At 43.0% G+C, this 26,152-nt stretch overlaps 1 protein-coding gene across 1 annotated transcript in view; it reads right to left on the bottom strand.

Annotated features, from left to right (window-relative positions):
* The window catches only part of LOC135216671 (uncharacterized), a 180,705-nt gene that overhangs the window by 63,137 nt on the left and 91,416 nt on the right, over positions 1 to 26,152 (bottom strand). Inside the window, exon 5 of the mRNA XM_064252068.1 lies at positions 19,832 to 20,008. Within this exon, the coding sequence (XP_064108138.1) occupies positions 19,832 to 20,008 (177 nt within the window). The remainder of the gene's footprint in view (positions 1 to 19,831; positions 20,009 to 26,152) is intronic.

The raw sequence follows: 26,152 nt of genomic DNA, 5'->3' as shown, positions 1-26,152 counted from the left end.
ATCTTCCTTGGATAGTTACGTATGTACGTAGCCTCACTCGAAAGGTAAGCTTCCACATTTTACGTACAGTATATTTCTTGTTACCATGTACACTAATATACACTTTATTTACAGGTTATATTTTGCATTTTTTTATTAATTTAGGGATTGAATGGTCCAAATTGTTGTAGTATTTCATTGTTTATAGGTCAATTTAGCTTTATTATGAAATTTCCTGGGGTGTTTTTGGAGGGCTTGGAACGGATTAGCCATTTTACATGTAAAATGTGGTCCAAGATACGAAAACCTCATGATACGAAGGGCGCCTCAGAACGGATTAATTTCGTATCTCGAGGTACTACTGTATAAACAAGATAATCGGTCAGTTCGAAGTACAAACATTAGTTCACCAAACGATACAAAATTCTCTTGAAAATTTTGTTAAAAAAATGGAATGTTTGACATAAGAAACATTCGACAAACGAGGTACCACATATTAACAATAAATACATTTTATAGGGAATGAAGAAAATTTTACACAGAGAAGACAATAAGAAATAAATATAAATGACTAATTAAAGGAAAATATGAACATTTAACATCACTCTTACCTTTATGGAAAACACTTGTTAGCTCATGGAAGACTGAGATAAAGGGAGAGGGAGGAGGAGAGGTTATTGTTTGGAAGGGGAATCTCCCTCCAGAAGGACTTCAGGTATCATAGACCTTTCTGAGGTTACTTCTCTGTTTTTTACTGGCACTTCATGAGGTTACTTCCTCTCCTTGCTTTTAACTGGCACTAGGACCAGCTTAAAGAGTTACGGGACCCCTGTCACACAACAAAACTGTCCAGAGACATTTGTTTCTGGCATTTCTTTAAAATTTGCCTAAAGTTAAACATGGTATTGTCATTAACCCTTTAACGCCGATTGGACGTATTAAACGTCGATATAAATTGTCTGTTGGGTGCCGATTGGACGTATGGTACGTCGACATAAAAAAGTTTTTTTAAAAATTCGCGGAAAAATACTTATAGGCCTACCAGGAGAAAACCTTTGAATCACGCGCCTTGGGGGATGCTGGGAGCTCAAGGATCAAGGCATTGTTTTGTTAACAATCGTTACCCAGGCTCGCAAGCGCGAATTTCTTTCTTCTAGCACTAAAAAACATCAGCGACACATCTATGAAATTATTTCGTCACTTTGACATAATTTTATACTATATGAAAATGTGCGCAATGTCATGTAGAATACAACTAAAAACAACTCATGGTTGCAGCTTTTATCAGTTTTGAAATATTTTCATATAAATAACGATAAGCGCCAAAATTTCAACCTTTGCCAACTTTGACTCTATCAAAATAGTAGTCAAAAAACACAATTTTAAGCTAAAACTCTTATATTCTAGTAATATTCAATCATTTACCTTCATTTTGCAACAAATTGGAAGTCTCTAGTACAATATTTCGATTTGTGGTGAATTTATGAAAAAAACTTTTTCCTTACGTCCGCGCGGTAACTCTTCCGAAAAAATCATAAATTTTTTCGTCCGATTGTCATAATGTTTGCACCATTTTAAATTAGCCGTTACATAAATTTTTATATATGGAAATGTGTGCAATTTCATGTAGAATACAACAATAAACAACCAATGGTTGTAGCTTTTTTGTTTTGAAATATTTTCATATAAATATCGATAAGTGCAAAAATATCAACCTTCGGTCAACTTTGACTCGACCGAAATGGTCGAAAAACTTAATTGTAAGCTAAAAATCTAACATTCTAGTAATATTCAATCATTTACCTTTATTTTGCAACAAATTGGAAGTCTCTAGCACAATATTTCAATTTATGGTGAATTTATGAAAAAAAAACATTTTCCTTAGGTCTGCGCGGTAAAAAAATCTGAAATTTTTTTGTCCGATTGTCGTAATGTTTGCACCATTTTAAATTAGCCATTACATAAAGTTTTATATATGGAAATGTGTGCAATTTCATGTACGTAGTATACAACAAAAAACAACCCATGGTTGCAGCTTTTATCAGTTTTGAAATATTTTCATATAAAAGGGATTTTGACGAAGGAAAAATCTATTTCTGGGGGAGGACCTGTGTCGCCCGAGAAAAATCCCTGTAGCTCATTTTTCAAGTATAAATATGTCCTAAATATACCAGAGAAAAAGCTTACATGGTATGCTGAAGTTACTACCCTCAGCGCGAGCACCACGAGGGGTGTCGGTATAAGTAAAGGGGCGAAGTGGAAGCGACTATTCACAGATCCTCTGCCACTTAGAAGATTCCCTCTCCAAAACCCCTCTGCGGTGGGAGCCGTTCCAGGCGCCACCCGCCTCACCTTCCACTTGCTACTACTACTAATACCCACACGTGTAGCTCATTCCTGGAATAGACCTCCAGGCTTGGATTGGCCAAGGGTGGGGGGAAAGGAAAAGCAAAAGAAAGGGGCTGGGTTCACTGGGCGACACAGGTCCTCCCCCAGAAATAGATTTTTCCTTCGTCAAAATCCCTTTTCTGGGTTCGACCTGCGTCTGCCGGTGAAAACATATAAGAGAATTCCATCCAAGCTAAATAGATACCAAACCAGTATACAGTAAGTCCTCGGGTTACGCCGGTCTCGACTTACGATGTTTCGTGGTTACGAACGCGCCCCCATAAAAATATAAAAAACAATATTATGCGTCGTTCCGTCTTACGCGGTTTAGCGTCGTAAGCGACATAACCAAACGCGAACTAGTTCCGGGCGCACGGCGGAAGAATACGCTTTGTGGGGGAGAGGACGGCGTCGCTTCGCTACGCTCATTCCTCGCCCATACGCCATTTTGGTTGTTTACACTGCCTCTCTCTCCCTCGTGTTGTATCGTTTTTGTAACTTTTTGCTCTTTGTTATGGCTCCCAAGCACAAGGCGGACTCTTCTGATGGTAGTGCATCGAAGAAAAGAAAGGCCATCACCATGGAAATTAAAGTGGACATTATAAAGCGATCTGAGAAGGGAGAAACGCCAACAAACATTGGCCGCTCACTTGGCCTTAGCCGTTCGACCGTTGCTACCATTATCAAAGATAAAGAGCGCATCGTTGAACATGTGAAAGGATCTGCTCCTATGAAAGCGACAGTGATAACTAAGCAGCGTAGTGGTCTAATAATTGAAATGGAAAGGTTATTGGTGCTTTGGTTGGAAGACAAAACTCAACGGCGTATCCCAGTCAGCCTTATGGTGATTCAGGAGAAGGCGAAAAGAGTTTGTTTGAAAGCGTTGAAAAAAGAAAAGGGGGAGGGAAGTGAAAGTGAAGAGTTTGTGGCTAGTAGGGGCTGGTTTATGCGATTTAAGGCTCGGGCCAATTACCATAACCTTAAAGTGCAAGGTGAAGCTGCTAGTGGGGATGAGAAAGCAGCGAGTGAATTTCCTAAAGCGTTGTCTGAGATAATTAAGGAGGGGGGTTATTCTGCTCAGCAAGTGTTTAACGTGGACGAGACAGGTTTGTTTTGGAAGCGTATGCCTAACCGCACTTACATCGCCAAGGAGGAGAAGTCAGCACCCGGTCATAAAGCCAGCAAGGAGAGGCTAACTTTACTTCTTGGGGGTAATGCAGCTGGCGACTTCAAACTGAAGCCCTTGTTGGTGTATCAGGCTGAAAATCCAAGGGCACTCAAGGGCATTTGGAAGGGTCAACTACCAGTAATTTGGAAGTCCAACAAGAAGGATGGGTGACACTTGCAGTGTTTGAGGACTGGTTTGTAAACCATTTTGTTCCAAGTGTGGAGCGGTATTGCGCCTCCAAGGGTATCCCCTTTAAGGTGTTCCTAGTGCTGGACAATTGCGCCTTCTAGGGTGACACCCTGCCCAGCTGGGAGACTTCAACCCTAATGTCAAGGTGGTTTACCTTCCACCTAATACCACGGCCCTTTTACAGCCTATGGACCAAGGAGTGATTGCTTCGTTCAAGGCCTACTACCTACGAAGGACAATTGCTATGGCTTTACAGGCAATTGAAACCAAGAAGGACTTGACTCTGAAGGACTTTCGGAAATCCTACAACATCCTTGATGCTGTAAAGAACATTGCTGATTCCTGGGAGGAGGTTAAGCAAACAAACATGAATGGTGTCTGGAAGAAAATTTGTCCTCAATTTGTGAATGATTTCCATGGGTTTGAGGACACAGTTCAGCAAGTTGTCAAGAACGTTGTTGCCCTGAGTAAGGAAATCAATTTGGAGATGGAGGTTGATGATGTTACAGAGCTGCTGGAGTCTCATGGCGAGGAGTTATCTGCTGAGGACCTGATACAACTGGAGAAGCAGATGATAGAGGAAGAAGAAGCACCCACCCCAGAGCCTAAGGCTTTCACAAGGCAGGACTTGGCAAGAGGTTTTGGAGAGTTGCAGCAAGCGTTGGCAACTTTTGAGGCTCAGGATCCCAACTTGGACAGGTTCACTAGGGTTTCCAGAGGCATCATGGATTTGATGCAGTGTTACAAGGAGATCTTGGATGAAAAGAGGTTGCTCTCTGTTCAGACTAACCTGGAACATTATTTTAAGAAGGTAGAGAGGCCTGCAAGAGATCCTGTACACTCTACCTCAGCTGCCTCTGCTAATCCAGACTCGCCTGCCCCACAATCTCCAGCACCTTCTGAATGTTCTGCTAACCCAGACTCGCCTGCCCCACAATCTCCAGCACCTTCTAAATGTTCTGCTAACCCAGACTCACCTGCCCCAGCATCTCCAGCACCTTCTGTAGGTTCTGCCTCACCTCAAGACTCACCTGCCCCAACATCTCCAGTAGTATGTTCTGCCTCACCTCAAGAATCACCTGCCTCAGCATCTCCAGCATCTTCATCTTCTGGAGGTTCTTTTTCTCTTCACTAACCTCCCCCAGTCTCTCCAGCACCACAGCTTCCTCTCCAGTGTGCAAGCCAACCAAATTAATAAAGGTAAGGAATTATTCTCTCGTTGTTATTGATAGGTATTTACATTAAATCATGTGGTATTTTTTAATGTTCCGACTTACGCTGAAAATCGTGTTACAACGCATCTTAAGAACGGATCAACGTCGTAACTCGAGGACCCCCTGTATAAATGGAGGTTAAAAACCTAAGGTTCATTGAAATTGAATTTAATGTTTATAATTAATGCAAAAATAAACTTATATACTACTTAAACTATGTCTTAAACTATGACTTAAGAGTAATATTTACAAGAAACTGGTAATTGCTAATGTACAACATGGTACTCAAGCCAACTGGACGGATATGTACAGATGGAACGTAAAACAATTATGGCTTTACGACCAATATCACAGTAATATATACACGTTCCGATGGCGGGATGGCCAAGGCCCAGCCCGGCCCGGAGGAGATAGGTTGGTGGGGAATACAAGCGAGTCAGGCAGGAAGGAGAGAGTATTAGGGAAAGGGTAACAGACGGGCTAAGAAGGAAGTATATAAGACACAATTATTCGGGGGAGACTATACTTCCCGCTGCCACTCTTGGGAATTCAAGGGCCTCTATATTTTTGAGATAGTGGCATTTAAATACTGCTGGAGATTTCCAACCCGTATACTTCTTCAGGTCCTCAAAGTTCATGTTTTGAAAATAGTTAATAGAGGTAGCTACTGCTCGGATATCATGGACATGTGGGACTGAATCCGGATTGGCTTGTTTAATAAAGTATATAGTATTTGCTGCCTTATACCTTCCAGAGAAATTGTCCCACCTTTCTCTCTAATAAACAGAGGGCCTGAAGTCTTTTGAGAAGTCCTGGCTAGGAAGGATTTCAGGGTATTAACCGGACACAATGATGTATCCTGCATGAGAGGGAGAATTCTCCAAGGAGTCCACCTGTTCTCTGTTCTGTGGGTCCTCGTTTTTAGCCAGAAATTGCCGATCGGGTGATAGCAGGACTTCACCTGACGGGAGGAATTCAATATGGCCTGGATTCCTGGAGAGAGCCGTGAGTTCAGATATTCTGGCGTCTGAGGCTAAGGCCATTCAAAATAATGTCTTCCTAAGAAGGGTTAGATATGGACATGACTCATTGTTAGAGTCCGAGGCAAGTTTAAGGACATCATTCAAGAACAAGGAGACCATCTGGGGGCGGTCTGCTGGTGTCAAGCGGGCGCATGCTCTTGGAATCGAAGAGAAGTATGCGTCTGATAGGTTAATATTAAAACCTATCTGGAAAATTTTCTGTAATGCTGATTTCACCGTAGTAATGGTACTGGTGGCTAGACCTTTCTCAAAAAGAGATCTAAAAAATGAGATGGCCAAATTTGTGGTCATTTCATGGGCATCTGAATCCTTTAGAAAATTGGCTAATTTCTTAACTGCTGAATCGTATTCTTTGACCGTTGAATCCCTCTTGTTCTGAGCCGCAAACTTCATGAAGTCCATAAAGTTAGGGCACTCAGAATTCTTGAGGAAGCTGACACAGTCTGAGTTTGTACTACCTGCGTCAGTTCCGGACGGGGGATCCGTTTGGGCCTGAGATTCAGTTCTAGAAGTGGATACCAGTTGCTTTTTGGCCAGTCGGGTGCCACTAGAGCTACTTGGCCTGTGAAGGATCTCAGTTTGTCTAAGACCTTCATCAGAAGATTCACTGGTGGAAATAGGTAGATTTTCTGCCAGTTGTTGCACTCTACGGACATTGCGTCTGTGGCGAAAGCTAGTGGGTCTAGGTTGGGAGCCACGTAGCAGGGGTTTGAGGTTGGCTTCCGTGGCAAAAAGGTCTACTTGAAGGCCCTGAATTTGATTGCCAATCCACCGACAAGAATCCGCGTCCAGTGACCACTCCGACTCCAGCGGAGTTGTCCTGGACAGTGAATCCGCGATGACATTCCTTACTCCTGCTAGGTGAACTGCTGATAGGTGCCATTGATTCTTTTCTGGCAGCAAGAAAATCGCCAGTAATACGTGATTCAATTTGCTTGACCTGGAGCCGCCTCTGTTTATGCAGTGGACTACTACTAGACTGTCTGAGACCAGTCTTATATGTTTCTTCTTGGCCGGAGACAGACGTTTCAGGGTCAAGAACACTGCCATTTCCACCAGGATGTTGATATGGAACTGGCAGAATGTTTCCGACCATGTTCCTTGCACCTTTTTGTGCTGGGAATACCCTCCCCATCCACTTAAGAGATGCATCCGTGTGGATAGTTAGAGACGGAGGAGGGAATTGCAGAGGTACTGACTTGGTCAGGTTCCGGTGATCTTGTCTCTGAGATTGATGTTGGCTCTTGTTCTCCAGACTCAATTCATATCCTTCAATCTGGCCTTTAACAGGACGTCCGTCACGGACGCGAACTGTAGCGAACCTAGAATCCTTTCTTGGGCCCGCCGAGAAGCTTTCTTGTTCTTTAGAAACCGCTTCGTGCCTTTTGCTATTTCTTTTGCCTTTTTGATTGGGAGAGATAGCTCGTGTCTGTTCAGGTCCCATTGGATTCCCAGCCACTGGAAACGAGAAGCTGGGGTGAGCCTGGATTTCTCTTTGTTTATCTGGAATCCTAGTGATTCCAGAAACTCCATCACCTTGGATGTTGACTTGTGGCATTCTTCGACACTGGTTGCCCAAATGAGCCAGTCGTCTAGGTAGGCTACTAACAAAATGCCTCTCGTTCTTAGTACTTGTACTATCGTCTCTCCTCGTTTGGTAAATATTCTGGGTGAAATGTTGAGCCCGAACGGCATGACTGAATGAGTAAGCCTGTTTCCCTAGTTTGAAGCCTAGGTACAGAGAGAAGTTCTTTGCTATCGGAACATGATATTAGGCATCTGAAAGATTGATAGAGGTGGTGACAGCCCCACGGGGAAGTAAGGTCCATACCTGCGAGGTGGTCAGCATGCGGAACTTGTCGCAGCGAATGTACGAGTTGAGACGGGACAAGTCCAGAATCACTCTTCTTTTGCCCGAGTCCTTCTTGGGGACACTGAACAGACGTCCTTGGAATTTTATGCGCCCCACTTTCTTTATTGCTTTCTTCTGGAGGGGGTCCTTGGTATAGTCTATCAGGTCCACCGTAGGCTTTTGATAAAAGGTGACTGGTGGAGGAGGCCCTTTCTTCCAACTCCACCCCAAGCCTTTCGAGACTATACTGTGGGGCCATGGACTGAAGGTCCATTGGTCCCGGAATAGACGCAGCCTCCCTCCTACCTGCGGACTCTCACTGGTTGGGTGCAGGTCTGGTGCCTCTGCCTCCACGGAAGCCTCTACCTCTTGATCCGCCTCGTAGTCGTGGGCCACCTCTGGCCCGGCTACTTCCGGCATGCCTACTATAGGAGCTTCATAGGTAGGGTTAAAGACCGGGGAGGTCACTATAGCTGAAGAGGTAGACGGCTGTGGGGCTGACGGAGTTTGTACTAGGACAAACTGCTGTTAGGGGTGTGCTTTAGAGGTGGAAGGTTTTCCGACCTGGGAAACTGGCACTGCTTGTACTATCGCTTGTGGACGCGAGCCCTGGTAAGGGTTATACCTCCTTGCCTTCTTGTTGGTTCTGACTTGGTGTCCGGGCCCTTCGAACTGACATTTGAAGGGGAGACCCCAACGAACCCGAAAACTCTGGTTGGCTCTGGATGCCTTCCTGGAGGATGTTGGTAACCTCCTCTTTTGGGAAAAGGTTTTCTCCCCAGATCATATGACTTAATGAGCCTATTGGGCTCATGTTTTATCGAGGCACCCCCTAAGACGTGCTTCCTACAAGCACGTCTTGCCACAGCAAAATCGTACAGGTCTGACTGGAACATTTGTAAGAGCACCTTAGTCAGAACCCTGAACACCTGCTCCTCAATGTAGGTGGATGCTATCAACTCCGCCGCAGTGACGGAGTTGATAGATCTTGCCAGTCTGGTCTTTGCTTCGAATTCCGTCTTCACTAGGTGGTCCGAATTCCTAGGCAATTTCTCGGAAAACAGGTCGGAGGCGCAGTCCAGGTCGAGTTTACCTGTGGTAAACGTCGCCGGAGCGTCCTTCCAAAAGTCCAATCCGGTAGGAAAGAGAAGGGAGGTAGCCTCCGTCTCTCTCAGTACTGGTAGAGGTTTCTCCTCCGCCGCAGCTTGCAGCATTAATTCCGCCACCTTAGACGTGCATGGTGATGGAATGCCGTCCGGGGTCACAAACATTGTAAAAGAGCCCTTATGTGGCGTTAACTTTGTGTTAACGCAACCCCATTCGGACAAGGTGCGGACCCAAGTGTTTTGGGCTTGCTCTCTCAGGAAGATAACAGTCTCCTTCAGGACTTTATCTACCCGGACTAGCGCATGTTTTGCCAGCCTCACAAACCCGGGGAATGGGAATTGGAGGCCTGGAGGAAACAACTCAAAGTCCTCGATTGGCAGGGTTCCACACCCTTCAATTGTCAGTTTCCCGTCCAAGAACGGGGCATGCAGCGCCAGCCTCCATGGATTCTCCTTGTCAAAAGGAGGAAGCTTGGACGCGTCCGGCACCATCATGGATAGCGCTGGAGTCCCGGAGTGGAGGAGTTCGGAGAGCATATCCTCTAAAGGCTTTATCCTCTCAGTGAAGGCTTCTAAGTCAACACCAGACTCCGCTGCCCTAGGAACGGTGGTCTGTAAACCCATTCCCACAGTAGGGGAAGGGTTTAAGGCAGCAGGCGACTGTGCAGAGGTCGACGGCTGTGGGGTCGAGGACAACTCCGTCGCCGCTGGCAGAGCTGGTTTTGTACCCTTCTTTAGGGTTTTTGTTTTTAAGGTTTTTACTTTGGGAGCGATGGAAAGTGCTCCCGCAGCAGGAGGGGTGGGCCTGGAGAAGCCCAGGAAGGAAGAGGAAGAAGGAGTAGGACTAAGAAGGAGACTTGCCTCACTTACCTCCCCACCTACCTGTTCCTCCGTGACCATGGGTTCTACGTTAATGTTGATGGCCGCTACATCGTCCATCAAGTCCTTGTCGTCGGTGGTCGGCATGGTTGCCAACCGGATGGCTTCAATCAACGGGTCTGCTATCTCCGCCGGAACCGCCGTGTTGGCTGTGGCTCCCTGAAACAGGAGAGAGCAAAGTCCAGCGTCCAGAACATATGGCTGTCCCTTTGGGGCGTTCTTGCCAAAGCCGGCCACCCACTTTTGACCCTTGCCTCATGTTGAGCTGCTTCCTCGGCCTGTCAGGGAGGAATTGTATTAGTACATTCCCTGGAAATAAAGTCTGTATAACATCTTATAAAGTCATTATAACAGGACTTATACACCAATGGTGTAGCGAAGTACTTACATGCTCATCAACTAAAGTAGATACCTTTTCATAGCACACCGTACATGCATCGGGGTGCCAGACCATGTAGTTCTCCAACTGTACCGCGCAGTTGGCGTGCGAGCGGCACACTACATGGCCATACGGCTTGCCTAGGGAGGTGGGGCACCCCTCTGCTTGGCAGCGAACCATCTGCAATTGGCAATTGTTTATGAGCACCGAACTTCGGTAAGTTACGAACAGAGCATGCACCTTAACTTAGATGGGTCAAGATCTATTCGCTACATAAAATCAAAATAAGTACCATGAATAAAGTAATTACTTTGGGTGAGTTTGCCTGGTCTCAATTCCGTCCTCAGAAATAGATACCGGTCCGTTATACGGGATCTGAGGTCCACCGGTGCCAGAGAGGGTGGGAGTAGAGAGATTCTCCCCTTCCCTCCGAGGCATATGGCTGAGTCGGAAGGCTACGTTACGTAGCCGGACCTTGACCTGGTTATTGAACTCCGCTGAAGCCGAGAGTGAGGACGAAATTAGAGCACTGGCAATATTTTGTAATGCTCCGTCGCCAAGTGTGGGGTAAGTCACACTGGCTTGGTCCTTATAGGACCGGAGCTACATGGGGGCCCCGAAGCTCCGTCTGCTAACTGAATCGTCTCCTAATATCCCTTATAATGCCGGAGGAAAGGGGCTAGTGCGGCGGATCAGTAGGGCATTCCTCTGAACCTGAGCGCACTAATTTAGAGGAAGCGTAGCTCCCAGCCCGAATCCACCCAGGTGAGAAGGGTTGGAGAACGAAGCAACGAGCGACGGAGCTGCTATAATGTATGCTCCGGAGCTACGTCCGCCGACTGGTGCGGTACCGCTTGTGAGTCGGCGGCGCCTACTCGGAGATATACGGGGTGGTATATAATTTAATAACAATACCCCACTCCCTCCCCCTCACCTACTAGTGAGAGGGGGGGGGGGGGGGGGGGGGGAGGAACGTGGTGCATGTGGTCGGTCATGATTGCCTGGCCACCCACCCGATCAGATGGACTTACACCAAGGCTATATAGCCTACCCTTTGTAGGGAGAAGGACGACTGGCTCATGGCCAGCCAATCACGGTTAGGTGGTGGTCGCTCTCGATCAGTAGGCTATGCCGGGTTAGGCCAGACGTACCAGACCGGCATTTACATAACATATACACAACATAAATACTACCATATACTATATTCATAGCGAGGTCTAATGGAGGAGTTGCAAGGATATTAGGCCAAGAAAGGCGGGGAGGAAGCACCCGTATCGATCCATTTAAGTTCCAAGAACAAACAGAACTGGGCAGGGTAGGCCAATTGACCACCCCTGTCAGACTGAAGTGGACGGTAGTCCTTGACCAAACCTACTAAATCAAAATTCTTCAATCTAGACCAGCTGGGCCGGAGGCCTCAACCAAACCTACTAAACCGAATTTCTTAGATTTAGACCGGCAGGGAGGTAGATCCGAGAGCACATTGGTTGAGAAAATCTCTATTTTAACATCCTCCCTGCTAGCCCAATAGCACCACAGGGGGAGTTAGGTGTGCCTAAGGGTACTAGGTAAGGGACACCTAGCCTACCTTCCTAGGCTAGCCTAGGCTAGGTTCAACTAGGTGGAGAAGATGGGGCAACTCATCCAGCCTCAGTGAGAGTAAATCAATAATGTACATAAATCAAGACTTATCTAAGATTGTGCTACTCATACGTAACCTCACTACCAGAGGAGGGAGGGAGAGCGAGAGAGAGGGGGACCGGGCCCCCTCCTCTCCTCTCACGAATATGATAGGTTCAACAATAATGATATTGTGCATCGCTATAAATCATGCAGAGACCGGCGCAAATCTGCCCTTGAACCGCTAGGGAGGGGGCCTTTTATTTACGATGTAAACTAACTCACTCCTTTGTACCCCCAACGAAAGTCAAGAGCGAGTTAGGCCTATGCATCACCTAGATAAAGTACAATGCATAACATATAATATGGTAAATATTTATGTAGATATTGTGTGCTGAAAAAATGCACGCGCTCCGATGACGCTCCCAAAATGGCGGCGCAGCCAACGGCGCCCACAATACTATTCTGAGGGGCCGAAGGCGATTTTATGGGAATATTTCAATCATAAAAATCATAAACACATAAATTGGAGTACTCATCTTAGGTGTAGTAGAGATATCTGCAGTTGCCATGACGAAAAAGCGAAAAAACTCCTGGAGCGAATCGAAGTGAAGCACGCACAAAGATTGCTAATACAGGAATGAGCTACACACGTAGATATTAGTAGTAGTAGCGAGTGGAAGGTGAGGCGGGTGGTGCTTGGAACGGCTCCCACCGCAGAGGGGTTTTGAGAGGGAATCTTCTAAGTGGCAGAGGATCTGTGAATAGTAGCTTCCACTTCGCCCCTTTACTTATACCGACACCTCTCGGGGTGCTCGCGCTGAGGGTAGTAACTTCAGCATACCATGTAAGCTTTTTCTCTGGTATATTTAGGATATATTTATACTTGAAAAATGAGCTACAGGGATTTTTCACCGGCAGACACAAGTCGAACCCAGAAATAACGATAAGTGCCAAAATTTCAACATTCGGTCAACTTTGACTCGACCAAAATGGTAAAAAAACACAATTGTAAGCTAAAACTATTACATTCTAGTAATATTCAATCATTTACCTTTATTTTATTTTGCAACAAATTGGAAGTCTCTAGCACAATATTTCGATTTGTGGTGAATTTATGAAATAAACTTTTTCCTTACATCCGCGCGGTAACTCTTCCGAAAAAATCATAAATTTTTTTGTCCGATTGTCGTAATGTTTGCACCATTTTAAATTAGCCGTTACATAAAGTTTTATATATGAAAATGTGTGCAATTTCATGTAGAATACAACAAAAAACAACCCATGGTTGTAGCTTTGATCAGTTTTGAAATATCTTCATATAAATAACGATAAATAGAAAAAATTCGTCCTTCGGTCAACTTTAACTCGACCGAAATGGGCAAAAACTGCAATTGTAAGCAACAAAACTTACAGTCTAGTAATATTTAATCAATTACCTTCTTTTTGCAACAAACGGGAAGTCTCTAGCACAATATTTCAATTTATGGTGAATTTTTGAAAACAGCTTTTTTTTACGTTCGCGTGTTACGAATTCATGCATCATTTTGTGATAATATTTTCTCTGTGTTGCCTTGATTGTTTTACAATGTGTTTTATACCAAAATAATTGCAATTTAGTGTGCAATACAACAACAAAAAATTAACTCGTTAGCTTTAACCATTTTGCTCACAGCGCGATTTGTATACAATTATATATGAAATTTTTTTTCACGCTGTCATATATGCCAATATTTATATTTGATAATGATATTTTTTTCATTTGTGATGGTTGCATACTGAACTTCAGGCAATGACAAAAAAAGGAGCCAAAAATGAACTCTTAATCTTGAAAACTAAGCGTGCTGTGATTTAAAAAAAAAAAAAACATTTCTTCCGCTTCGGCGCTCACTCGCAAATGCCACCAGCATACAGGAGAAGAATTTTAAAATACCGCTTCATCGTTTAAGGGTTAAACATGTTGGAGACATAGATTACATCTTCTTTGTTGGGATGATGATTCTCCACAAAATTTCTTACATCATTCCACTTTGCAAATGTCCTTAATCCCTGAAGTAGGCACATTATGTATGCCCATTCATTTTCTGAATTTTTCAAACCAGCCTCTGCAGGCCTTAAATTCTTTAACAGCAGCATTTGTTTTAGGCATATTCTCACTGAGATCAGCATGCAACTTCCTCCAACACTTTGCTATAGTGTTTCTCGCCTTCTTTTATAGGATGAAAAACTATTTTGAAATAGGAAGAGAATCTAGTGAAAAGATGAGAGAACTTTTAATTAGGTATGGGTAAAGCATGCTTGAAGGAGAAGCCAAGGGTTTTCATGTACTGGAACAAACAAACCTCACAGAAAATAAAAAACAAATGGTGTTAGCAACTTGTAGTCAAGGAAAGATAACATATAAAACAGTGTCATAAATAATGAAAAGAATATTTGAGGGATTAGGGAATAAAGAGGAATGGGAATGGTGGGGTCAGAAGGCAATGCAAATTCTGGGAGAGAGAGGGAAAATCAGAGATACTGGGGAAAATGAAACAAGAGGTAGGGGTGGAAGAAATCCTATAAACAAAGAAAGGAAAGTAGTATTAAGTTTAATATGCAAATTGGAATGGCACTGGGCTAGGGATTGTTCTGAGAAATTTCAAAATAAGGAGAAAACAGAAGCAAAGCAAAAAGAAAATAAGCAGAAAACAGAAACTAGGCCAGAAGAAGTTTATGTAGAAGTTAGTAAAATAGAGGAAGAATCTTGGGAAGTGGTTGATGCAGTTTTAGACACAGGATGTGATTCAACAGTTTGCGGGGAATTGTGGCTAGCAAGCATTGTCATGGGTTTGAGTCAAGAAGAGTTGAGGAGAATGAAGGATACTAAGACAGAGTCCAATAAAGTATTTAATTTTTGTGAGTCATCTTATAAGTCAAAAAGAGGAATGGAAATATCAGTGATATTGAAAACAAGAAGTTTTATTTGAAGACAGAAATTATGCAGGGTGATATACCATGGCTAATAGGTAAGAAAACTATAGGCAAAATGGGCATAAATTTGAAAGAAAACTGTGTTATAATTGATGTATTAGGGGAAATGAAGGTAAAATTTAGAGAAGACAAACAGTGTCATTTAAGATTACCCATAAGGAGGAAGGTAGAAGGAGAATTATTACTGGAGAGTTGGAGGGGAAAGTCTGAGGGAAATTAAAGGTACAATGATGAAACTATATCTACAGTTTGGTCAAGGAAGTGAAGATAAAATATGGAAGCTAACAGAGGAAACACAATGAAGTGATGGTTTGATAGAGAAAGAAAAGGAGGAAATAAAAAAGTTACTAATGGACTTGATTGGAAATTGTGAGGTCTGTAAAAGATACAAAAGAAACCCAGCTAAACCAGCAGTAGGATTTTCTTGGGAGTAAAAGCTTTAATAAAATTGTAGCAATGGATGTGGGAGGGATAGAAGAGAGATATTTTTTGGTAATGATAGATATGGCAACGAGGTATTGTCAGGCTTTTGGATAAAAGATAAGAAACCAGAAACTATAATAAAGACACTTTTTGATGGTTGGTTTGCTATATTTGGAACGCCTTCCAAAATATTGTCAGACAATGGAGGAGAATTTCAAAACGAAAAAGTAAGGAGGATGGCAGAAAGATGGAATAATATAGTATTAGCTACAGCATCGGAATCTCCAGATTGTAGCCATTATCAAAGAAAGTTTAAGAAAGATGATGGAGGATGAGGAAGGGGATTGGTCCATAGCATCAAGATGGGTAGTGAGAGCTAGGAATTGCTTAATAAATAATGGAGGTTTCTCTCCTAACTAATTAGTATTTGGAAAAAAACCTTCCTTGCCTAATCTAATGGGAGAAGAGAGTTCAAGTCCTGCAAGCAGAGAGAAAGGTATGGAAGAGAGTATGGTAAGGGACACACTGAATGCAATGCATAAGGCCAGAGAAGTGTTTATAAAAAATGAGTCATGTAATAAAATGAGAACTGCCTGAAATAAAAATGCCAGAGAACATATATTTGAAGAAGCACTAGTGGGAGATGAGGTATTCTATAAGAGAGAAAATGAAAATTAATGGAGAGGACCTGCTCAGATAGTGGGAGTATCAGGGAAAACAGTAGTAGTCAACCATGGGGATTCTTTAAGAGAAGTAGCTAGAATACATGTTACTAAGATTCAAAGACTATTATTAGAAACATAAAGATACTTAAAAAAAGATATATCACATGTTGTGAAAGGTAGATCCTATGGCCCAAATGAAGGAAACATAGCTAGGCAGGAAGGAAAGGAGATAATAGTAGGCTGGAGAAGGAATGCAGACACAGAAGAGGCTATAGAAGGAGATGTTACAGGAAACAATGGAAGATGATGGGGAAAGTGAGGTAATAGGTGTTAATAGAAGAGATACCCAAATTCTAAAAGGGAAATTAAGTTAGAGCTGTAAACAATGATACAGGACAAGTAGAAGAATGGACTATATTAAGTCTTGCAGGAAAAAGATCAAGCAAATCTTGGGCTGATCCATGCAATGTACAAGATTCAAAGTCTGGTGACAAGGGATGGTTTAACTTAAGGGATTGTAGTCATGTAGAAAAATTGGAGGGAAAACAAGGTATATGAGGAGGACAAAAAGCTATATCTACACGATGGATAGTAACTGAGAAGGTAAAAGGAAGGGGGGGGGGGGGGGGGGTTATGTGAAGCAAGATTGGTAGCTGGGGGTTTTGAAGAAGAGATGGCTGAATGGAAAAAGACACTCCTACATCAAATGCTGAATTTTAAAAATTTTGTTTGACAATATAAAATTGAAAGAATGGATTTGTTATACACTGCATATCAAAACTACATACGTATATACAAGGTGACGAAATACAAAGAGAAGTATTTTTAAAGCCACTTTGGGAAGATGGTTGGAGTGGATTGTGGAAGTTGCAGAAGACTGTTTATGGGCTCAAGGACACAGCACAAGCATGGTGTTGTAAGGTGGTAAAAGTAGTGGAGGGGCTTAAAGGCGAGAGAAGTAGACTAGAACCTAATACAGTGGGCCCCCGTATTCGCGTTCTCCATATTCGCGGACTCATAGATTCGCAGATTTTTCTCTGGACCATATCTACCCATTATTTGCAGTGAATTTGCCTATTCGCGGGATTTTCCGACGATAAATAATCACTAATTAGTGTATTTTGATGTTATTTTCATACCTAAATACATTTTTATGATACAAAAATGGTTTACTAATTTTAAAATATTAATATTCATCAATACTGTGTTACTAAGTTTAATAAGATTAAATTATATCACATAATAACTAATAATTCTCTCTCTCTCTCTCTCTCTCTCTCTCTGTTATTTGCTGTAGGTATATATTTTTAATGGTAAAATGTTTAAGATGACTTTGAAATGATATTAATAATATAACCTCAAAGATTAATGCAGTAATAGGTTAGTAATTTTAGGTATATTTGAAGTAGGATGTTATCAAAGGTATACATTTGGTATCTGAACTTTCAAGATTGGCAGTTATAAGCATTTTTAGTGGTGGTTTTAACTATTCCCGGGTTTTAACTATACATGGGGGTGCTGGTACCACCCCCCCCCCCCACCCCCCCCCCCCCAAATACGGGAACACTTGCAAGTGCAAGAATAAGAAAGTATGCATTTATGTATACTATTAAAAGGTTCAAGTACATAGGAGTGATAGTAGAGCAGAAGGAGAATAGATTTTGTCTTAATCAGTAAAAGTATATAAATTCTATAGGAAAACCAGAAGCTAGAAGATTTACTGGTAATAGAGTGTTAGGAAATCCCATACGGTGGAAGTACAGAAAATCCCAAAGAGTAGCAAAAGCCATCATTGAAGCAAAAGCTCTGAGTGTGGGGAGGCTATAGAGGGATTGATATATTTCAAACATTTGTGGGAAGAGGTAGTAGGAGGGAGAAAATTAGAGGCATTGGTTAATATTGATAGTAAAACACCAATGACCGCAACAAAATTGAGTAGTACTGGTGTAAGTAATAAGAGATTAAAAATAGACAGTGTAGCAATAAGGGAAATATGGGGAAATAAAGGAAGTGAGTGGGGAGTGAGAAAGAGATAAATGTGATTATATATCAGTTTAGTCAGTTTTTATTTTTTTAAATTTTTTTTATTGGTGAAATGTTTTCGATGTTCAATGTATGGGAAAAGTGTTTGATTTTACAAAATGTCTTGATGTATTTAAGCTGTGTTGTGACATCCTCCTATTATCTAAAGGTCATCTTACACAAGAAAATATATGGTAATAGGCTTTCAATGCAAAATTTCAAGTAAATTTTGCATCAGAACTCTAACAAAAAATTGGAATCCAACCGGATGAACCATATAAAGCCAGCTTACTCTGCTGCTATTGTTTTGAACAAGTACATGTTTGTACAGAAATATTTCCTAGTTTTTATGGCTTTCCAAACTGTATTTTGATTCAATCATGGGTTCCAAGATAGCCATTGCAGACAAGCAGAAGAGCAAAACAGTAAGAATTACCACAACTGAACTTAAGGAGGAGATTAATGAAAAGTATGACAGAGGCATTTGTGTGGCTGATTTAGTGTATCTTTAGTATTTTATTAATTTAACGTAATCATTAGGCTTGGTTTTCAATGTTTTACTATTAGCAACAAGTTTTTTGCATACCCAATAGGCTAAAACAGTACATACTATAACTAACCTAGCCCATGGGGCTCAATCAACCAACGGTAATATGGCTGCATTGGACATAAGTCAGTTTGTTTTATACAGTATACATTTAAATATGTAAAAAGGACGTCTAATACTATGTTATTTAACTCTGAACTTATCTAATTGTAATTTAAGTGTAATGTTTTGTATAAAAAGGCAAGGTTAGGGTAATAACTACTGGTCAAGAACAGATTACAAGCAGTAGCCGGAACATCATCGAAAATCATCAAAAATCGTAAGAAAACCTTACTTTTAATGCTTTGGTTGCATTGAAAACTATGTAAACTACATTATTATTGTGTTTTCTCATAAAAAACCTTCAAATACTGATTATTTTGCCTTTTTAGTCATATTTCTTCCATCAGATCAATGTCGCAAGCATCGTAACCCTAGAACATGCGTCGCAAACCTGGAAATAACTTCTAATGAATATAATTGAAAAGCTTCGTAACCTCAGAATGTCAAAAGCCGAAATGGTCATAAAGTGAGGACTGCCTGTAATCCACTTTCAGTTATTTCCTATGGAAAAAATTGATTCGGATTTTAAATGACTAGCATCTCCAAGCTTCTTTTGGAATGGATTAGCATCGAAGTCCAGGGTTTTAGTGTACAGGTTTAACTGTTGTTTCCTGTTCTTTATTGCCAAAACCAAGATAGTCTCTGTAGACAGGAGATAGAGCCCTTCTGTCCTGAGTACTTTATATGCTATCACTTTTCCAACAAACACTGTTCTAGCCAAAACCAACTATAAGAGAATTCTTTGAGACTGTTAGGTCTGTCTTAAGGGGGCCAGAGGGACCATGAGAATGCAATTCCTTTGAGGACTCACAGCAGCTACCAAAAATATGTTTTTCTCCATGTCAAAACTGTTTTGTTTTTTTTCCTACAGCTAACAATACATAAATGGATTCAGGCATAGTTCATCCATATAGAATGGAGTCCATCTGTACTGTGTCACTATATTTCACGTAAATGAGTGTATGTATATCTTTACTTCTATCCAAACCAAGAATGGTCAGATTTTACCTAACAAGTACAGCTTACAATAACATAATCTGAAAATGTTCATGCTTTTCTTAATCATTATTATTATTGAAAGATAAATATGGCCAAGAAATAGCAATGTCTTAATTATATGTTAATTACATGTACATAGTAAAATATAGAAGTTTATCACTATCATCTAAAACATATGTATTACACCAATAAAAGACTGCCAAATGACCATTCCAAAGTTCTACAGTGAAAAAAATATCTGGTATCATATTTACAAAAATAAAGTTCCTTGCAAGTAACTTACTGCTTATAACTGCTTCTTTCCATACTTGCAAATGCAATGAAGTTAAAGATGAAAAAAGATTCCCAGGATTCACCAGAAGTTCATCCCCTTCTACTGTGGCTGTGCTGATGTGCAAAGTATTCAGGTGAGGGCAATGGCTTCCCAAAAGCACAATCTTTTTTTGATTAACTTCATCACCTGCAAAACCAAATGGCATGCTTCTTCAAACCATCACAGCAAAATATTCAAATTCAATCATTAACAGAATTTTTTCCACTTACTTTTCAGTTTCTTTAATTGAATCTGAATACTAACACTGAGACATATGATCATGAGCAATATTTATGATGATGTTTCTAATTGGAAATTTTGGTGGTAAAACTAATTTGCTAATTCATATGACTATTGCTAAACTTTCTATGACAGACACAAGATTTCATAGAATTTTGTCACAAATACATAACTAACAGCATGGGTTCCTCTACACACAAATTCCATATTTCTATTTAGGTATTCACCAATGCTTTTGTTCTCTCTAGCTCTTTTTCTTCTTGCTTTCACCAAAAACTTTCTCAAGGCCAACACATGTTCTTGTCACTTGAATACTTGCCACACTTCTATGACAGGAAAATCTGCCTTTTCTTTGGAACTTTTTCCTGATCATCATTATAAGTAAGGCCCAGTTTTAAGCAAAGTAATACTGTACACATTATTTGCATGCACCCCTTGTCATCAGGCGTGCTTGTATTTTGCTAAGCTTATTTTTCATAGCCCAGTTGAAATAAAATCATGACAGCACACCACAATAATATAAAAATCCATAGTAATTAACCTACCCAAATCAAACCTAACATAATCAAAGGCTGTGTAGTGCATTGGACATGAACATCTCTTCAACTGGTAAAACTTATGTACTTGCTCATAAACATACTTTAACCAGGCAACCAAGCAAACTTAAGCACAACATTAAAAATAAATTTCCAATTTCAAGTAGATTTGGTAATATCAAAACTCAGCATTCCTGAAATATCTTCTTTAAATCAACAATCTGCACATCAACTCAAACTTTCTAATAATTATGGTAATGATTTTACTCACCAGCTTTTCTCAAACTTCAAAGGCTATTCATTCTCCCAATTATGGCTGATGTTCAAAATACAGCTACCATTACCATCTCTATAGGAGCCACATGCAACATTTAAGAACTGTGAAGTTTGCAAGATAAATTTTGATTATTTTCATTCCTTTATGGTTCTACCCCTTTACTTTAAAAAAATACAAAATTTTTTAAAAGTAAATTTAAGATTACATTTCAAAAAATGAATAAACAGTAATGTTCAAAGATCATAGCCAAGTGCAGTAAGAGAGTAGACTCTAATAAACCCATTTCTGGGTTCGACCTGTGTCTGTCGGTGAAAAGTTCCTGTAGCTCACTTTTCTAAGTATAAATAGATCCTAAATATACCAGAGAAAAAGCAAGCATGGTATGCTGAAGTTACTACCCTCAGCGCGAGCACCCAAAGGGCATCGGTATAAAGTATAAGGGCGAGTGGAAGCCACTACTCACAGGTCTTCTGCCAATTAGAGGATTCCTTTCCAAAATCCCTCCCACAGCAAGAGCCGTTACAAAGGCTAGAGCCGTTACAAAGGTTACTCCCCTTACCTTCCTCTCGCTACTACTACTACTACCTGCGCGCCATCTTCATTCCTGTAATTAGCCTTTGTGTGTGTGCAAGCGTTTAGTTACAGCTCCCGTGGTATTCGTTTGACTTAGCGATGTCGTCTGTGGAACTTCCACCTTCATCTAAGTTGAGTACGTACTCCAATTTGTGTATTCGTAACTCATACAGTTACTGTGCATCCCAATTTTGCCTTCGGCCCCTCAGAAAACGTATTGAGGGCGCCGTTGGCTTATCCGCCATTTTGGGAGCATCATCAGAATGCATGTGGTTCTGTTACACATTATTTCCCTTCTAATTTTAAATTATGTCAATTGTTATATACATTACAGTCATCAGTGATGTATTTTCATATTACGTGCTTAATTATTAACCGGCCGAGTTAGGATTGGTTCGGAGTAAGGCCTAACGCGCTCATGACGTCCTCTGGGGTTTAAAGAAAGGTTGATTAATTTATATTTTAGCCTCTGCCCCCCCCCCCAACTTTCTCAAGAGCGTGTTCGTGCCTATCTCTACGTAATTTTATCATATTGTATATGTGAAATTGTTAGGCTACTAGTAGCCTATCGCATTTATCACAGGAGAGGAGAGAGTCCTCTCTCTCTCTCTCTCCCGGTGTGAGACATGCATGAGTTATTGTTTAATACGAACCAGATAGATTCTTGGTTTATGCACATTGATGATTTTCATATCACTAAGAGGTTGGAAGAGTTGCTTCCCTCCCTGGCTTAACCGACCAAGCCTAGGCTAGGTCTTGGAAGGTAGGCTAGGTGTCCCTACCCTTGTACCCTTTATGCCTCTCCCCCTGTCTGCACTACGGTGCTAGCAGGGAGGATATCAAAGATAGAGAGCCTCTCTCTTATCATATTGTTGGACCTATCCTACCTACTGGTCTAGATCGAAAAATTCGAATTTAGTAGGTTTGGTCAAGGGCCACCGTCCACACCATGATGTCTTTGGAGGTTATTTGGCCTACCTGTCCGGTTCTATAGTGATCTCGGAAGGTTAAGCTGGATCTATACTGGGTATTCTCCTTTCGCCTTATATAACTTTGCAACTCTTCCATGATACCTCATTATTTTTATATATTATTATTGTATATTGTTTATTGTATTACTGTATATTAAGTGGTCTGGTATGTTTGTTGTCTTGGCCTAGCCTCCTTTAGTACAACCTTTGGTAGTAGGCCATGTCCTCCCGGTTGAGAGCGATTACTGATCGGTCGCTGTACCAATCATGACGGGACATAGGCCCAGTCGGCCTACTACCCATGAAGTAGTAGGCTGCACAGCCTTCAATAGGTGTCTATAACTGATCAGGTTGGTGGCCAGACGATCACGACCAACCATCCCACATACCACCTCCCTCCCCCCTCGCCCCCCTTCCCCCACTTCCTAGCTCGGCTAGGAAGTAGTCTTATCGATGAACGACCGCTCGAGTTTTCTTAAGTGGGGAAGAGAGGGGTGGGAGCGGTGTGGGGTTACTGGTATTATATGTAATCCCTTATGTCTCTGAGTGAATAGCTCTCCCGGCCTTACAGCGGTCTAGTATTGCACCAGCCGGCGGACATCGCTCCGAATTGTACATTTATACAGCTCCGCCGCTAAGTGGTCTCTCCCTAAAGTTGTCCTCCTCCGGTTACAGATTCGGACTAGGAGTTACGCTCCCCCCACTAGAGGCGTGCAGGTTCAGATAGGGGAATTACCTTCCCCTGATCCGCCGCTTCAGCCCGTTCCGCCGACATTACTTAGGACAATGAGAAATGAGACTTTGAGTAGGCTAAGCTTTGGGGACTACACTGTAGATATCTCCGGACCTTTAAGGTACCGACGGAGTGTGACTCACCCTCACATCCGCTGTCGGAGTGTTGCACTAAGTTGCCAGAGTGTTGCACTAAGTTGCCGCAGCTCAGTTTCCGTCCTTGTGTTGTTCCCCGCTGCAGTGGGGACGGTGGATGGGTCAGGTATTCGACTACGATAATGCGTAGCCTTCTGATTCAGCCGACCGTGATAGAAATTAGGTCATTCCTCTTCTCCGGTCCAGCGGATCTCAGATCCCACATACTGGACTTACATCTACCTTCCAAGGACGGAATCGGGAGTAGGCAAATACACCCAAAGAATTTCTTTATTCATTCAGTGAGTTGAAATCATTAGTGAGTAAGTCTTGAACCAATATCTAGGTTAAGGTGCATGCTCTCGTTGGAGTTAACTCCGGCCCCTTGGGCCAATACTCATAAGAGATTTCAACTTACAGATGGTCCGTTGCTAGGCGGAAGGGTGCTCCACTTCCCTCGGCAAGCCCTACGGCCATGTAGTCTGCCGCTCACACATGAATTGCACCGTGCAACTCGAGCACTACATGGTCTGGCATCCGGACGCGTGCACCGTCTGCTACGAGATGGTGTCCCTTCTTACTGATGAGCAAGTAAGTATCCTTGCTGCATCATTGACATGAAATTTCTGTTATAATAACTTAGGAAGTTTATTATAGATACTATTCCCCAAGTGGAATGTTAATTTGATTTCCTCTCTGACAGGCTGCCTCGGACGCCTGCCATGAGGCAAGGGTGGCGCTGAGAGGCTGGGTCTCTGGATTCGGGAAGAATGCGCCGGCAGGACAGCCGTACGTCCTGGATGCAGGATTGTGCTTTCTTCTGTACAAGGGGGCCACGGCTACGATGGCTGTTCCGGCGCACGTTGCCGCCCCCATCATAGAGGCCATCCGCGTGGCAACAATGCCCATCCCGGAGGATCTGGAGGACTTGATGGCGGAAGAGGTGGCGGCCATCAGCATTCATCTGGAACCCATGGCCACTGAGGAGGAGGTAGGTGGGGAGGTAAGTGAGGCAAGTAGTCTCCTAAGTCCTACTCCTTCTTCCTCTTCTTTCATGGGCTTCTCTAAGCCCACCCCTACTTGGGAAGGATCGCTTTCGGTTGTTCCCAAGATTAAATCGGTAAGACTGAAATCCCTTCCAAAGGGATCAAAACCGACTCCGTCAGCGGCGACTGAGCCGTCATCGGCCCCACAGCCGTCGACTTCTACCGCCAAGTCGCCTGCTGCCAAGGATTCTCCCCCTCTTATGTGGTCGAGAGCTAAATCCGCCAAACCCAAGGCGACGGAGTCTGGATTTGACCCAGAGGCCTTCACTAACCTTCTAATGACGAAGGTTAGCGATGTGATTGACCAGAGGCTTGAGTCGATATGACTCGCCTCGGGCTCAGATACCTCCGGCCAGGCAATAACGTCTCTGACCGAAAGGATCAGGCCCCTGGAGGACATGTTGACCGGATTTCTCCACCACGGAACCCCGGCGCTATCTATGACAGTGCCAGATGCGTCAAAGCTACCGCCATTTGACAATAACAACCCGTGCCGGTTAGCATTGCATGCCCCATTCTCGGATGGGAAGTTGACAATTGAAGGGTGCAGAACCCGTCCGCTGGAGGATTTTGAGCTTTTCCCGCCGGGTCTCCAATTCCCATTCCCTGGTTTTGTCAGACTAGCAGAACATGCGCTAGTCAAAGTAGACAAGGTCCCGAAGGAGACAGTGATCTTCCCTAGGGACCAAGCTCAAACTGTTTGGGTTCGCACCCTCTCCGACTGGGGTTGCGTTAATACTAGACTAACGCCACATAAAGGTAGCTTTACCATGTTTGCGACTCCAGACAGAGTTCCGTCGCCCTGTACATCCAAGGTGGCAGAAATAACTTTGCAAGTGGTGGCGGAGGATAAGCCCCAACCAGTGCTAAAAGAGACAGAGGCTACCTTTCTACTCTTCCCCACAGGTATGGAGTTTTGGAACGACGCTCCGGCTACGTTTACAGCAGGTAAACTTGACCCGGATTGCGCTTCCACCCTATTCTCTGAGAAGCTACCTAGGATTCCGGACCACTTGGTCAAAGCGGAATTCGAGGCAAGGACCAGACTAGGAAGATCTATCAATTCCGTCACTGCGGCGGAGTTGGTAGCATCAACATACACCGACGAATAGTTGTTCCGGGTCCTGACGAAAACTCTACTACAGACTTTCCAAACGGACCTGTACGACTTCGCGATGGCGAGACGGGCATGCAGGAAGCACGTCCTGGCGGGTGCCTCTATAAGGCATGAGCCTAATAGGCTCATAAAGTCATCAGTATGGGGAGAAAATTTATTCCCGAAAGACGAAGTCAACAACGTCTTTCATGAGGCAGCCAGAGCCAACCAGAGTCTTCGGGTCCGTTGGGGACTCCCTTTCAAACGGAAGTTTGAGGGCCCCGGACACCAAACCAGACCCAAGAAGAGGCCAAGGAGATTTAATCCCTACCAGGCCTCCTGTCTTCAGGCAGTCGTGCAAGCGGTTCCGGTATCCCAGGTTGGCAAGCCTTCAATATCTAAGGCTCAACCTCAGCAACAGTTTGTCTTAGTACAAACTCCGCCGGCTCAACAGCCTTCAACTTCCACAGCCATAATGACCTCCCCAGCCTTCAACCCCGCCTATGAAGCGCGGGATCTATTTCGCAGCTACAAAAGGCGTGCCGGAAGTAGCAGGGCCAGAGGTGGCTCCCGACTACGAGGCGGACCAAGGGGTAGAGGCTTCCGCGGAGGTAGAGGTAGCAGAACTGCAGCCAACCAGTGCGAGCCCGCAGGTGGGAGGGAGATTATATCTCTTCCGGGACCA

This window comes from Macrobrachium nipponense, chromosome 19, assembly GCF_015104395.2.
Source record: "Macrobrachium nipponense isolate FS-2020 chromosome 19, ASM1510439v2, whole genome shotgun sequence".
Taxonomy (NCBI): domain Eukaryota; kingdom Metazoa; phylum Arthropoda; class Malacostraca; order Decapoda; family Palaemonidae; genus Macrobrachium; species Macrobrachium nipponense.
Note: the sequence above shows the minus strand (reverse complement) of the source record. Positions and strands in the feature narration are given on the sequence as shown.